The sequence below is a fragment of the Nansenia antarctica genome (genome assembly GCF_963989245.1).
Source record: "Nansenia antarctica genome assembly, chromosome: 15".
NCBI classification, from domain to species: domain Eukaryota; kingdom Metazoa; phylum Chordata; class Actinopteri; order Argentiniformes; family Microstomatidae; genus Nansenia; species Nansenia antarctica.
The window spans coordinates 3,031,752-3,046,751 of record NC_137685.1 but is presented as its reverse complement, the minus strand read 5'-3'; the positions used below and the strand labels follow the sequence as shown (position 1 = coordinate 3,046,751).

General features: G+C 45.4%; 1 protein-coding gene across 3 annotated transcripts in view; it reads left to right on the top strand.

Annotated features, from left to right (window-relative positions):
• Positions 1 to 15,000, top strand: part of cadpsa (Ca2+-dependent activator protein for secretion a) — a gene marked incomplete at both ends in the record, with an annotated part of 152,068 nt that overhangs the window by 84,968 nt on the left and 52,100 nt on the right. For all 3 annotated transcript variants that reach the window (XM_080545509.1, XM_080545507.1, XM_080545508.1), the window contains 3 exons: positions 2,070 to 2,136; positions 8,776 to 8,884; positions 9,763 to 9,975. In XM_080545509.1, the coding sequence (XP_080401635.1) occupies positions 2,070 to 2,136; positions 8,776 to 8,884; positions 9,763 to 9,975 (389 nt within the window). The remainder of the gene's footprint in view (positions 1 to 2,069; positions 2,137 to 8,775; positions 8,885 to 9,762; positions 9,976 to 15,000) is intronic.

Genomic DNA, 15,000 nt, shown 5'->3' with positions numbered 1-15,000 from the left:
ACATTGATAGTAGGTTTTCCACTATGCTTTCTGGAATCTTTACATTTTCTCACATTTCTAATATTTGCTGTCCACTGTATTTATGTACAATCCTTATCTTGTTCAAGTCATGTGGACGAAAATACCTCTAGAACACTGGCAGACTCAAGGGGGGGGGGGGGGGGGCAGGGGGGGCGACCGCCCCTCCTGGTGCCCCCACGGTTGAAAAACGTCTCTCTTAAGTGCCCTTTTGAGTGGTGAAAATTAGAGGACGTGCCCTATTGGTGCCCCTCCAATGGTCTAAACTTGACCATGTGCCCCCACCGTTGAAAAACGTCGCACTTAAGTGCCCTTTTGAGTGGCAAAATTAGAGGACGTGCCCTATTGGCTGCCCCTCCAATGGTCTAGACTTGACCATGTGCACTGATGGGGTCCCATGTTGTGCAGTAGGTGCCCTTTTTCTCTTTTCGCCCCCCTGCCCTTCAAACAGGCAGAGTCCGCCACTGCTCTAGAAAAGTTCTTTATTGTACTATTTCACTTCCTTGCACCCCAGCAACACATCAAGTTGAGTATCAACAACTCTGTTCTGAGTGGGTCTAAACTGCCTGGCGTGATTAGGTATACATACATTGAAACTATATTGGTAGTAACGCCGCCTTCTCTCTGGATCAAACAGCACATAATGATTCTCATTAGGCTGATGGCTAGCGATAGCACTGATCCGACAGCGGCGACTCATAGACATACGGACATGTTAGCATCACACTGCCCTCTTTCCCTTTCTACAGCCTCCTCGGCTGCGTGTGTGCGTGTGTGTGTGTGTGTGTGTGTTTGTGTGTGTGTGCGTGTGCGGGTGTGTGTGGGCGTATGTCTATATGTCAGAGCAGTGAAAGCCTAAGACATTGCCCTCTAACTTGCTTCCGAGGAGCCTTGTTGCCTGTCTCCCTCACTCACTCTCTTCCATATGCTCCATCTAACCCTTTGGGTCCTGATAAGCCAATGGGGTGGCCCTACAGATGCCTGTATTTGTCCCGTATGCTGCGTCTGCCTGGCAGGCTGGCAGGCTCTCGGTTGCCCCTATGCCCACTGCTCCTGGGGGACTAGTTTATTCAGAGCGACAGGCCCTGACGCCCTATAAACCTACCAGGGGGAAAGCCGGGCAGAGAGAGGCGTGCCAGGGTGCCCCTACCCAGACTAGGGGGGGTCACAACTCACAACGGCAGAGGCAGGCAGAGTTGGGGTCCTCACCCTTCAGATGTTCTTTTCCAAAGCCTTCTCCTTCTCCTGTTGCCTTGGGAGCCCGAGACAACACAACAAGACACTCACGAAACACACTCTGCCTCTACGATAACTGCGGTAGCATCCTCTATCCAATTCAATTCAATTCAACTTTATTGGCCATGTGCAGTGCACTAGGAACATGATTACACTTGGTATTCTACCATGCTGAACAAGCTACAGTACATACAACAGCAAGACGACAATACAACAAAACTCAAGACAAAACATACACATATACAGTACCAATATGAGTGAATATTTATGAATAAATATACTGTACAACTAAGTGCAAGAACATGTAAAGTGCAAGGTGCAATGATCAGGAGTTATTGAGGAGGAGGGCTGTGGCTTTGGGGAAGAAACTGTTCAAGTGTTGTGATGTTTTTGACCTGGTGGCCCTGTACCGCTGTCCAGAACATGTCCCGTCCTGTATGTAGGGAAATATTTAACCCATCTCAGATAAAATGTAGATATTTCAAGGCTGTATTGATCAGAAAACAGTCCACCACAAAACCTTGAACACACATGGTAGGTAGCGGTAACGTTAAGCTACTGTACCTTGTTACAATAAAATGTGGCAGTTACACCATTGTACCACCAGAGGTCAGAAGTACCCTTTTGCTGTAACATACACCTCTCCATTTCTCTATTGTTTGCCATTCGCCAAAATATATTAAAGATATCAATCATTGTTGCACCAAAAAAAGGAACACTTTAGTGAATGTAACACATTGAACTGTACTTTAATGCAGTCAAACCCAGCGCAGCCTGTTACTCACATGTTGTTTTTCCTTCTCTTGTTTACTAAGGTATTTATGGACTATAGGGAAAAACGTGTGGAAGAGATGGAAGAAGAGATTCTTTGTGTTGGTGCAGGTAAGGACAAACACATACGCCTGACAAGTCGTGACGTTAGAATTATAAGGTTCTAAAATCTCAATTTTCGGTCAATTTTTTTTTTTTTTTACATAATCTGACCCATTAGGTGTTTATTAATGCCTGTGTGGTGTTATTTTTAAAATGTTGACTTTTTTGGAGTTAGTAATTCATAAAACACAAAGGTTCCATCTCACAAAACATAACGGAATGTAAAAACGTTGACGCTCGATATCTCTGAACTGCCCTAAACGGAGATAGAACCTTATCATTCTAAACGGAGATAGAACCTTATCATTCTAAACGGAGATAGAACCTTATCATTCTAAACGGAGATAGAACCTTATCATTCTAAACGGAGATAGAACCTTATCATTCTAAACGGAGATAGAACCTGATCATTCTAAACGGAGATAGAACCTTATCATTCTAAACTCACAAAGTCTTACTACTGAATAACCATGGTTCTCCAGTATGAGCCGCTGTCCCAGTTCGAGCCAACTCACTGAAGTGGCTTGTTTTAACACTGTCAGATATGTTATCTTACATATCTTTATCTAACTGACAAAGGACTAGTAAACATGTGCTTTGTCAGGACCTTACTGTTCTGTAGTTGCAGCCATTTTCTGGCCGCCCACATTTGGAGCATCGAGCTGTCGTCTCCTGTGTGTTTGGGATGATATGTCTCAGAGCTAGGAGTTGACAGGGGATTGACAGACTGGGTTGTACGCTGCCTGCCTGCCTGCCTGCCTGCCTGCCTGGCTGGCTGGCCTAGCTCTCCCAGCTAGAAGAGCCCACGGAGAGACGCCTCGCACTTGCTCCCAGCTAGACATACAGCAAGTGACAAACACCAGTCCAAGAGACTGCTCCTGCTAGTGTGAGTGTGAGTGTGAGTGTGAGTGTGTGTGTGTGTGTGTGTGTGTGTGTGTGTGTGTGTGTGTGAGAGTGTGTGTGTGTTTGTTTGTATGGAAGAGAGAAAAGGGACACCTTTCTTTATGACAAAGAGATGAAATACATTCAGATTGATTTCTGTGTGTGTGTGTGTGTGTGTGTGTGTGTGTGTGTGTGTGTGTGTGTGTGTGTGTGTGTGTGTGTCAGAGAGGACATGTGCATACACAGTTATTGCTCCATTTGTTTTCTTTCTCTTGCCTCTTCTGTGTTGGTTAGGTTAAGTCTCCTGTTTCACCACAAGTGTGTGTGAGTGGCCCATCCATGTGGGTTCTATGGTGGACTCAAATGTATTTGCTCTTTTAGACTTGCCATTATGCCTTAAATCAAGGCCTTGAAATAACAACATGATTGAAATATGTAGGGGAAATACTCTTCAGTCCACTTTACCTTCTTGATAAAACACCTTTGTGTTTCTCTGTGACGGGTTTGTTAGAAGAAACACTGATTAGTGTCTTTATTGAGTAGCGTACTGGAGGTATTGTTTTTATAGCTTCCTTCATGCAAGTGTTGTGGATTTAATTGATTCTTAATAGATTTAGTAGAACTTCTAAAGCACAAAGAGCTTAGATCAATTGTCTCCAAAGAGGCCTTTTATTAAGCAGAGTCACATGAGCGCAGAGAGAAACGAGCAGACCAATAAGCCAGAAGCAAAAAGACCAAAAGCAAGAAGCCCCCAACGATGTGTGGGACTCATATTTATAGAACTGTCCTTGGTCATGAGGTCACTATTCTTGGGAACCAATCATATTATACAAATCTGTGGTTACACAAGTTATGGGCCCTGTCCATAGCCAGAATTATTCACTGCGCCACAGATCTTGGCCCATCCCTTACAGGAAGGAAATGGGCCTTCCTTGAGTGCTGCTAGATTCACCAAACTATAGAGAGACTTACATTTCTCAGTATAAAATGATATAAAACCACAACACAAGCAACAACAGATAAGGCAATACAAAAACAATAAAACAGTTTACAAAACAAGCCAAGAAAATGTGTGGGAGGTTAGAGGTAAGGTTAGGAACTACTAATTAAATTAACAGATTCATGTTTGTTGTGAATCCGCCCTCACAGAGGTTGCCCACACACACTGTAACTGTGGGAGCTGTGTAACTGTGTTAATTGCCATGTATGAACATCATCAGCTACACACACGCTGTTCTGAGGTCTGAGTGGGACGCATCCCGAAAACGTCCCTCCTCCCTCCCCCCGGCCACCACACACACACACACACACACACACACACACACACACACACACACACACACACACACATACACCCGCACAAACACGCACACACACACACACACACACTTACATTTTTCACATTCACATTTACATACGCATACACACGCACACACACACACACACACACATACACGCACACACACGCACACACACACACACACACACACACATGCACACACACACGCACATACACGCACACATGCACACACACACACGCACACACACACACACACCCACACACACCGACGCTGATTGGCATTTGATTGACAGTTGCCATGATACTCACAAATAGCACAGCTTATACTGCCGGGTGTTTGTTTCAGGAGGAGAGAAGAAGAGATTAGTTCCTGTTGAATTATTCATGACTTGTTCATTACAGACGGGAGTATATCGTTTACAGTGCCGGGGTGACGGACACTGGCATCGCCCATAAAACATGTCAGCAACACGCCAGCCACATGTCTGCAGCACGTAAACACAAGCTACAGGTGGAGGACTGTCAGCAATTCGTGATGTTAGAATTATAAGGTTCTATCTACATTTTTGTCAAAATTGAGTTTTTTACATAATCTGATCCATTAGGTGTTTATTAATGCCTGTGTGGTGTTATTTTTTAAAAATGTTGACATTTTTGAGTTAGTAATTCATAAAATACAAAGGTTCCATCTCACAAAACATAATGGAATGTAAAAACTTTGACGCTCGATATCTCTGAACTGCCCTAAACGGAGATAGAACCTTATCATTCTAAACGGAGATAGAACCTTATCATTCTAAGCTCACGAAATATGCGTGTAAACATAACCAATGTGCCAAGGCAAACACAGCAAGTTCAGGACCCCAGAAGCGGGTTGAACATCCCAAGTGCCTGTTGTCCTTACGTCATCTCTGTCTGGCACAGTGTCAGTGCCTCTGCTCTACATCCTTATGCAGTGAAAGCAGTCGTTCATGTTTTTTAAATTAAAACCGTCAAAAAACCACAGAACCATGTCCCGCAAGAGGCTATCGAAGCCTCACTCTCCGATAACTGTGAAACTGTGTTTTGACTGAACTGAGAGTCGACGAATCACACTTACAGCCCCCCGTCCCCCGTCCCCGTCCTCCTCCCTCCCATCCCCTTCCTCCTCTTCTTCTTCTCCTCTCCTCCTCCCTCGTTCAGATGGAGTTCATCCAGCCTGTAGTATGTAAGCTAGCTAGCTGAGTAGGCTAACCTGACAGGTCTGTGCTGTAGAGAACAGCAGTGAAGTCTAATGATTCAGCTGTCTGACGGTCCTCTCACTCCCTCTTTCCCATTGTTTCCTCTTTCCTTACCCGATTTCTCTCTCTCTCTCTCTCTCTCTCCCTCCTTCTCTCTCTCTCTCTCCCTCCTTCTCTCTCTCTCTCTCTCTCTCCCTCCTTCTCTCTCTCTCTCCCCCCATCTCTCTCCCCCCATCTCTCTCCCTCCTTCTCTCTCTCTCTCTCTCTCCCTCCTTCTCTCTCTTTCTCCCCCCATCTCTCTCCCCCCATCTCTCTCCCTCCTTCTCTCTCTCTCTCCCTCCTTCTCTCTCTCTCTCCCCCCATCTCTTTCTCTCTCTCTCTCTCTCTCTCTCCCCCCATCTCTCTCTCTCTCTCTCTCTCTCTCTCTCTCTCTCCCTCCTTCTCTCTCCATCAGCTGTCATAGCTTGGCTCTGGAGTGATGTCTTAAGCAGCAGAATAATGGTTACATTCATTATGACTAGAGGACTAGAATATCATCTTTTTTTCTTTTTGTTTACCTCATCCCTGGCTCAACCCTTTTTCTCCCCTGCACCCCATCTTATCTCTATGGAATCTGCATGCAACCACAACAACAACAACAACAACAACAACAACAACAAGGTTATTTAAAAGAGCAAACGCATCGCGGGTGTAATCAGGGAGCAAAGTCATTTAGAAACCTTTAACTGTCAGTTTGACAGCAGGTCAGAGACCCCGGGGGGGTCCATGGAGAGTAGTCCCCCCCTCTCCCCCTCTCCCTCCTTCCCCCTGCCCCTGTCTCTGTCTCTCCATCTCTGTCTCTCTCAGCCCCTACATCTCCACATCACCAAGCTCTGCTTGACAGGACGAAACTTTAGCAGGCAGATGTGGGGGAGAGAGAGAGAGGGGGGTAGAGGAAGGACGTCCTGGAGGCGAGATAGATGAGGGGGTGGGGGGAGGAGAAGGAGAGGGGGGGGGGGGGGGGGGGGGGGGCGGGCGGGCACCTTACCGGCGAGCGAGCTGGGGTGGCTGTTGCCCCTGTGGGTTCTGTTGCCCCTGGTGCACCCCAGGCCTCGTCAGGGTGGCGAAGAGGGAATCTCTGTTGGCACACAGAGGTGAGAGAGAGAGAGAGAGAGAGAGGGGGAGAGAGAGGGAGAGAGAGAGAGAGAGAAAGAGACAGAGAGAGAGAGACAGAGAAGCTGCCACTTTCAGCAGAGGTGACAATGGTCCAGAGATGGCCCTCCCTAGCTAGCTAGCCTGGGTCTGCTGTGTGTATTGTGTATGACTTGGCCCATGACTGACTGGCACCTAGCAGTCCAGGCTCCCATCGCTTGTGACAGGGTGTCACTCCCGCGTTCGTCTGGGAACACGGGCTGAGTGACAGAGTCAGGGCCGCAACCCGCCCTGCCCAGGGCCCCCAGACCTCAGCCACCCCCCCCCCCCCCCCCCCCCTCCGGTCTACTCCGTGACTGCCCACACCCTCACTCTATTTGATCCTCTACCACCACCCCACTGCCGCCCCCCCCCCCCCCCCCCCCCCATCTGTCTCTTTCGGTCTCCCTCTCTCTCTCTTTCTCCGTCCTCATGATTAGCAGACTGACTAGCTCTGTTCTTCTTACGCTAATAGATGACTAGAAGATACGGGTACAGGTCACACACACATTCTCATTAACACACTATATCTATATCTACTGAGCTACATTACATATATATGCACCCCCCCACACACACACACGAAAAACAAATCGAGGTGCTCTATCAAGAAATTCTTTCTTCTTTCTTCACCCCCAGTTGTCTAAATACACTGTCACAATATCACTCTGTGTTACAAACACTCTCGTTCTGTTCCTGTTGTTACACGCGCACACATGCACAGGTGCGCGCACACACACACACACACACACACACACACACACACACACACACACACACACACACTCTCTCACTCTCTCAAACCCCCCCCACTCTACCTCCCCACTGACTCAGCCACTTCATTCATGTAATTATAATGTGATTATCTGGGTATACCCACACGCACACACACACACACTCTCACGCACACACACACACACACACACACACACACACACACTCACACACACACACACGTTACCGACAAGAGGTTCCAGAGTGGGCAACACAGCTGTCACTTACCCCCTCCTCCCATACCCTCCCTTCCTCCCTCCCTCTCTCACACACACGCTTGCATGCACACACACACACACACACACACACACACACACACACACACACACACCAGTCCATCCATCCATCCATACACACACACACACACACACACAGATTGTGTTCCCATATGCCTGTCGTGTCCAGCGTCTGGTCAGTCGGTAGGTTTGGTAATTGGTCAATTAAACCCTTGTGTGTCTGTGTGAGACCCGCTCCCATGGGAGAAGTCCTTGAACAAGTGGTTCAAGGAAGGTGATAGAAGAAGGTTTTTCCTTCTATCAATGGCCCCGGGCCTGAGCTGGATTACTCTTCCTGCTACGCCTGGTGGATTGATGATTCACTTGCTTAGTGTTCAAATGTATTGATTGTAAGTCGCTTTGGAATAAGGCGTCTGCTAAATGCCAAAAATGTAAAATGTAAATGTAAGTGGTGAGAAAAAGCGGTCCCTTTCTTTGTTTGAAGTGGAGCTAAGATCATGTAGAGTATTTAAATGGTTATTACTACTTCAATGGACACAATGTAATCGTGCAGGTAAACTAACCTTCCTGTGGCACGTACGTAAGGTGTGTGTGTGTAGACATTTACAGAACATGATTTAAGTGTCACTTGATACAAAAGAAGTAGAACCAGGACTGGGTTGCACCAATTTGGCGTAAGTCATTACTAAATGCAGGCATATTTAGTAGTTACTAAACCCCTAGTTGTTACTAGATAGTTTCAAACTAGTTGTTTACTAATTTCGGTTGCACCATGCCAATCTTTTGCCAATCTTAGCTAGTAAATATTGATAGTTACTAAGGTCTACGTCATAACTAGTGTGCTTAGTGCAACCCTTTCAAGTTTAGTAGTGACTAAATCTTGATTTAGTAAATACTTACGCTATAACTAGAGTTAGTTTGTACTTAGTAAGACGTGGTGCAACTGACTCCAGGAGATCAATGTGGAAGTGGAAGTGGGGAGGCTGAGTCAATATCCGTTCTGATAGCCGGAGAAGGAGATGATGGATTAACAGCCCTGTCTCTCTCTGCCCCCCCCCCCGGTCAGGTGAGCCAGTACACCTTCGCCATGTGCAGCTACAGAGAGAAGAAGGCGGAGCCTGTGGAACTGCTCCAGCTGGACGGCTACACCGTGGACTACACGGACCCCCAGCCAGGTAATTAGAATTATAAGGTTCTATTTTTTGTCAAAATTGAGTTTTTTACATAATCTGATCCATTAGGTGTTTATTAATGCCTGTGTGGTGTTATTTTTTAAATGTTGAAAATTTTTTGTTAGTAATTAATAAAACACAAAGGTTCCATCTTACAAAACATAATGGAATGTAAAAACGTTGACGCTCAATATCTCTGAACTGCCCTAAACGGAGATAGAACCTTATCATTCTAAGCTCACATACTGATATTCTATCAGAACTACAGGACAACTTCTTCATACAACACAATGTCCATACTTCACACAAGGTTTACTTCCCGCTTCCCGTTGAGAGTAAAGTGAGCAAAGGTAGCTTTTCTGTCACCGTATTTAAACAACCACCAGGTGGCATTTGTTCAGAGTTTTGCTGTAAAAATGAATATCCAATCAATGTTCCACTGCACACACAGTTAATGATCATTATGACAGGAAGGTTAATGACACTAACGATAGATGACATCCATGACAGATCAATACCATTATTACATCAACTACAACTACTATTATTAATCCTACTACTACTACTACTACTACTACTACTACTACTACTACTACTACTACTACTACTACTACTACTACTACTACTACTGTACTACTACTACTACTACTACTACTACTACTATCTCTACTTCTACTTCTACTACTACTACTACTACTACTACTGCTACTGCTACTACTACTACTACTACTACTACTACTACTACTACTACTACTACTACTACTACTACTACTGTACTACTACTACTACTACTACTACTACTACTACTACTACTACTACTACTACTACTACTACTACTACTACTACTATTACTGCCACTACTAACAGTATTCACTCCTTAGGTCTGGATGGTGGGAGGACGTTCTTTAACGCAGTAAAGGAGGGCGACACAGTGATCTTTGCCAGTGATGACGAACAGGACCGCATCCTGTGGGTCCAGGCCATGTATAGAGCCACAGGCCAGTCCCACAAACCCGTGCCCCCCACCCAGGTCCAGAAACTCAACTCCAGAGGGGGCACGGCACCGCAGCTCGACGCACCCATCTCACAGTTCTGTAAGTACCGTCCTGTGTCGATGTCCGCCCATGCAGCCCCTCATTCATAACAGCTTGTACAGCAGCAGACCTACAAAGAACTACAAATCCCATGGGCTCAGTATGTCCATAAAGTGTACCTTGTTGTACGTTTCATCTGATTCTAAAGGCTAGGAGGGTGCTGCTTTTAAAACGAATATGATTATGTTTTGTTGTTTATGTTATGTTGTGTTACTTTTCTGAAGAGAGGCTTTGAAAAGGATGATACATATGCGTATGGGGGAGACCCATCCGTGTGAATTGTAAAAGTAGGAGGAACTCAACCTTCCCAGAATGAGGAGCTGTGTTCGTCTCTTCAGTACCATGTCTATGTTTCTGCTTTCATCACTCCTTCTCTTTATCTTGCTTTCTCTTTCTCTCTCTCTCTCTCTCTCTCTCTCTCTCTCTCTCTCTCTCTCTCTCTCTGTCTCTCTGTCTCTCTCTCTCAATCTCCTATTCCATACTCTCTATTCTTTCCATTATATCTTTCTCTGTACTTGTCCAGTATATCAGCTGAGCTACCCCCCTCTCTCTCTCTTTCTTTCTTTCCCTCTCTCTCTCTCTCTCTCTCTCTCTCTCTCTCTCTCTCTCTCTCTCTCTCTCTCGCTCTCTTGCTCTCTCTATCCTTCTTGCTGTGTCTCCTGCTTTGCTGTGTGTGTCTCCTGGTCCAAGGTGGCCAGGTCTCTCTGTGTCTCTGCTCTGTGTGTGTCTCCTGGTCCAAGGTGGCCAGGTCTCTCTGTGTCTCTGCTCTGTGCCTCTGTGTGTCTCCTGGTCCAAGGTGGCCAGGTCTCGCTGTGTCTCTGCTCTGTGTGTGTCTCCTGGTCCAAGGTGGCCAGGTCTCTCTGTGTCTCTGCTCTGTGCCTCTGTGTGTCTCCTGGTCCAAGGTGGCCAGGTCTCTCTGTGTCTCTGCTCTGTGCCTCTGTGTGTCTCCTGGTCCAAGGTGGCCAGGTCTCTCTGTGTCTCTGCTCTGTGCCTCTGTGTCTTTATGTCTCTTTGGTTTGTTCCTTCTTACCCCTGCTATCTTGTAGCTGGACTCAAGGGTAAGTGCTTTCCTGTAGCTGGCACAGGAGGATCAGATAATCCAACAGAGATTATCTGACAAAAGCAATGTGCTCTCTCCTCTCCTCCCCTCCCCTCCCCTCCTCTTCTTTTCTTCCTCTTCCTCCTCTTTTGTACCATCTCTCTTTTCCTCTATTCAATTCTATAATCTCTATGTCCTTTAGACCTCTCTAGAAAACTCTAGTTTTCTTTTCGATTCCCCTTTTTAAAATGTGTTTTTTTTTTTAGGTGTGAGATACTACTAACTTCCATCCTTATCAGATTAGGACGCATGTGAATCAAGATTTGTGTTGGTTTGGTTATTATGGTTTTATCTGCATATTTGCCTCCTCTCTCTCTCTCTCTCTCTCTCTCTCTCTCTCTGCAAATGCATTGACGATCAAATGCCCCCCCTTTAGCAAAGCAGGCGAATCATGACTTACCATCATGTTTGATGACATGTATCCAAATCAAACAGCATATTCCCAAAAAAGGCAATGACATCTATTGGATTATCATAAAACCATAAAAGATTTGAGCTGATGCAGGGCTAAAGAAACACAACATTATGATTTAATGATAGTGATGTTTCACAAAATAGCAATAGCAGTAGAATGGAGGAGGAAAAGGCACTAAGTGAATTCATTGAAATGGATGTTTTTGACACAACTGCTGGCGGCGTCTCGGTCTCCCAGCAGCTGGTAATTACCATGTTAAAAGTGCCATGTCATGAATAAAACAGTGAGGTCTCTGCGCACTTATTTCGGGAAGCAATCAGTGAAATGTTACCAAATAACTACCTGCCAGTTCACACCCGCATCTGGGCGCTGGAGAATGTCATACGGCGAAATGCTTTTCTCTTGGAAATAAAAAAAATAAAACAAGGTAAAAAAAATAAATAAAAAAAAGCTACTAGCTGCATATTTTTATTGACTTCATGAAGAGGTAAGCAGGTGCCACAGGATTTATGTCTGCAATTTTTAGTGTGATGTAGTTTCCCCAATTCTACAAATATTAGATGTTTCTAATTTTTCTAATTTAGGGCAGTTCAGAGATATTGAGCGTCAACGTTTTTACATTCCATTATGTTTTGTGAGATGGAACCTTTGAATTTGATTAATTACTAACTAAAAAATGTAAACATTTTTAAAATAACACCACACAGGCATTAATAAACACCTAATGGATCAGATTATGTAAAAAACTCAATTTTGACAAAAATGGACATAGAACCTTATAATTCTAACGTCACGATTAGTTTCAAGGTGTGCTAAACTGTGGAATATCCTGCTTTACTTAAGAGGGCTCAATTCCTACCTTTCCTTCGTGTTTCTTGCTTCTTAATAACGAGAGTTGGCAAATATGTATCTGGAGTACTCTGAATGCTAACGCTAATACTAGCAAGCGATGCCATGCCATTTCCCTTTCCCCATACTCTACCACACCGTAGAGACTAACCCTGGATTAACACTCGCCCCCAGCACTACCTCCTCTAGAACGTGAAACACATCCCTTCTTTTACCTTGTCTTTCCTTTCCTTCTAAAGATATTTACCAGGGTGATTGTTCTCACAATTATTGTTATAAATAATATTTTCTGTCTCCCGTCATTCAAAGAATGAGACAGATATCTGTATTGTTGGGTACACCATTCTCCTGCATTTGCACCATGAATGCATTGCTAGTTTTGTTTTTAACTCACTAATATTTGTATGCTCTAAAATGTCGTCTAGGGATCATATTGTACAATACGATCAGTATCGTATTATTGTTGTCAATCTGCAAATGTACGAATGTGAAATTTGAGGCTGTCAGTGTGTTTTGGGCCGAAAATAGCCTCCGCCACCTTTGTACACTTTACTGAAGTGATACGAGGGTTACGAGAGGGAGTGTTATAGTGTCAGCTCAGGCCTTTTAGTGCCAGATTTCCCCTAAACCAGGGTACCCCTCTCCCTCCGCTGTCACAAAGAGTGTAGAGTGTGTGTGTGTGTGTGTGTGTTTGTGTTTTGTAGTTTTGTGGAGGGGGGTTGGTGGTGCTGGGAGGTGGGGTCAGTCATATGGCAGTCAATCCTTCAAAACGAAAAAATCGATGTGCTAAATAGCCCCAAATGTTCTGCTGCCTCTCCTCCGCTCCTCTCTCCCAGATCTATAAATGAGTAGCATCCGTCAATCATTGTCATCCCTGTCCTTCCCCAGCCTGTAGACGGGGGTGACTAGTGTCATTGTGTGTTACTGTCCAGAGCCCCCGCGTGTGTGTGTCCACTCCGCCACGGTCACGTCAAGCCGACCTGACAGGCCACCAGTCACAGAAGAGGAGAGGGGAGAGGGGACCACAAAGTCACCTTTTAGATTTCGGTATTTGAGGGGGGCGCGCGGGGAGGGATCATAAGCATCATAACCAACATCAGTCTTTGTCCGCTGCGTGATTGACAGCTGGGGTGGTGGCGCAACGGCACATTTCCATGTTTCCATTTTTTTTAAATTACATTTTTGGCATTTAGCAGACGCCTTATTCCAAAGCGACTTACAATCAATACATTTGAATACTAAGCAAGTGAATCATCAATCCACCAGTCGTAGCAGGAAGAGTAATCCAGCTCAAGAATGAAGGTTGATGTCACTAGTTGGAAAACAACCACGATTATAACAGTTGACCATTTATGGCTGTGTTTTTTAGTATTTTTTTGTTTCTTCAACATAATCTACAGTAGGGTCAAGTCATTGTATAACTGGTGACTTTTTTTTTCTTCTCTATGTCACAAGCTTCTTGACAAGGTCTGATTTAAATCTGGGGCCAAAACAAAGAACATTCAGATACGTTCTATTATCAACAAGTACGACAACAACATTGTTTGTCCCCCTGTATTTACCCTGTTGTCAACACTCCTTAAGTGGTGTTGTATAAGTGGTGTTGTGTCTGTATTGACATGTAAAGCGTGGTGGTGGTGGTGGTCAGTGAGGGAGGAAGGGGGCAGCTGCGTACTTACCCAGCGAGCGCTGCGTCACTGAGAATAGCTCTGTCCTACAGGAACTGCAGCCTCAAGAGCCACAAGCAGAGACCTTAAGCCCTGACCAAAACAGGACATTAGAATATAAATAGCGGGGAGATGGCCGGAGCAAGGATTAACCACCAGCCTGCTTGGCCCCTTCCACCCAGAACCTGATGTAATACCTCTAAGCCTACTAACTGGGAAGGAAAGTAGAAGAAAAAAAAAAGATGTTGGCAAATTTATTTAGCCGGGCCCTTTTTGGGGGGACAAAGGGGTTATGTGAGTAGGGGGTCTCTCCAGTGGGGCTCTTCTAGGACTGGGCTGGAGTTGGGGGGTGCACGGGGGGACGTTTAATTAGGGGGACCCCACAGGGGGGCTGTGCCCACGGGCTGAGCAGTGGGGAGAAAGGGGCGGGGTGAGGAGGTGGGAGGGAATGGGGGAGGGTGGGGCGGGGGGGGGGGGAAGTGGGTCTGTTAATTGGTCAGAAGGAGCAGATTGTAGTGTAACCCTCTCACTTTGTGAGGTCTACCGCCACTATGGGGACTAGACAAATACATCATTGGAGGTTAAAGGTCGACTCTGGGATATGATGTCTCGTGAAATGGCCCGTGAAAACAGAGAAACTGGAAGAAGAGAAGTTGTTGTAGTGAACAAGAGCGAATTGGAATTTGGATTTTAAACTTTGGAGTTTCACTCTGTCCCAACACGCTCTGTTCTCTAGTCTATTCGGTTGTTAAGTCGTGACGTGTTTCCGGGTCCAACGTTGGCTGAGGCGCTCTCTTCGAAATGCCTCAGTAATAATAATAATTCATTATATTTCTATAGCGCTTTTCCGAGGTTCAAAGACCCTGACAAATATGGGAAAAATGGGAAAGTGCTGCTGTGTCCCTTGTTGTATGAATAGATCCCAGTCTAAAATTGAACTGTCATTCTACCGCTGTAGTACACTGGTACTCTGGTGCGGGGAATTTCTGGTTTGG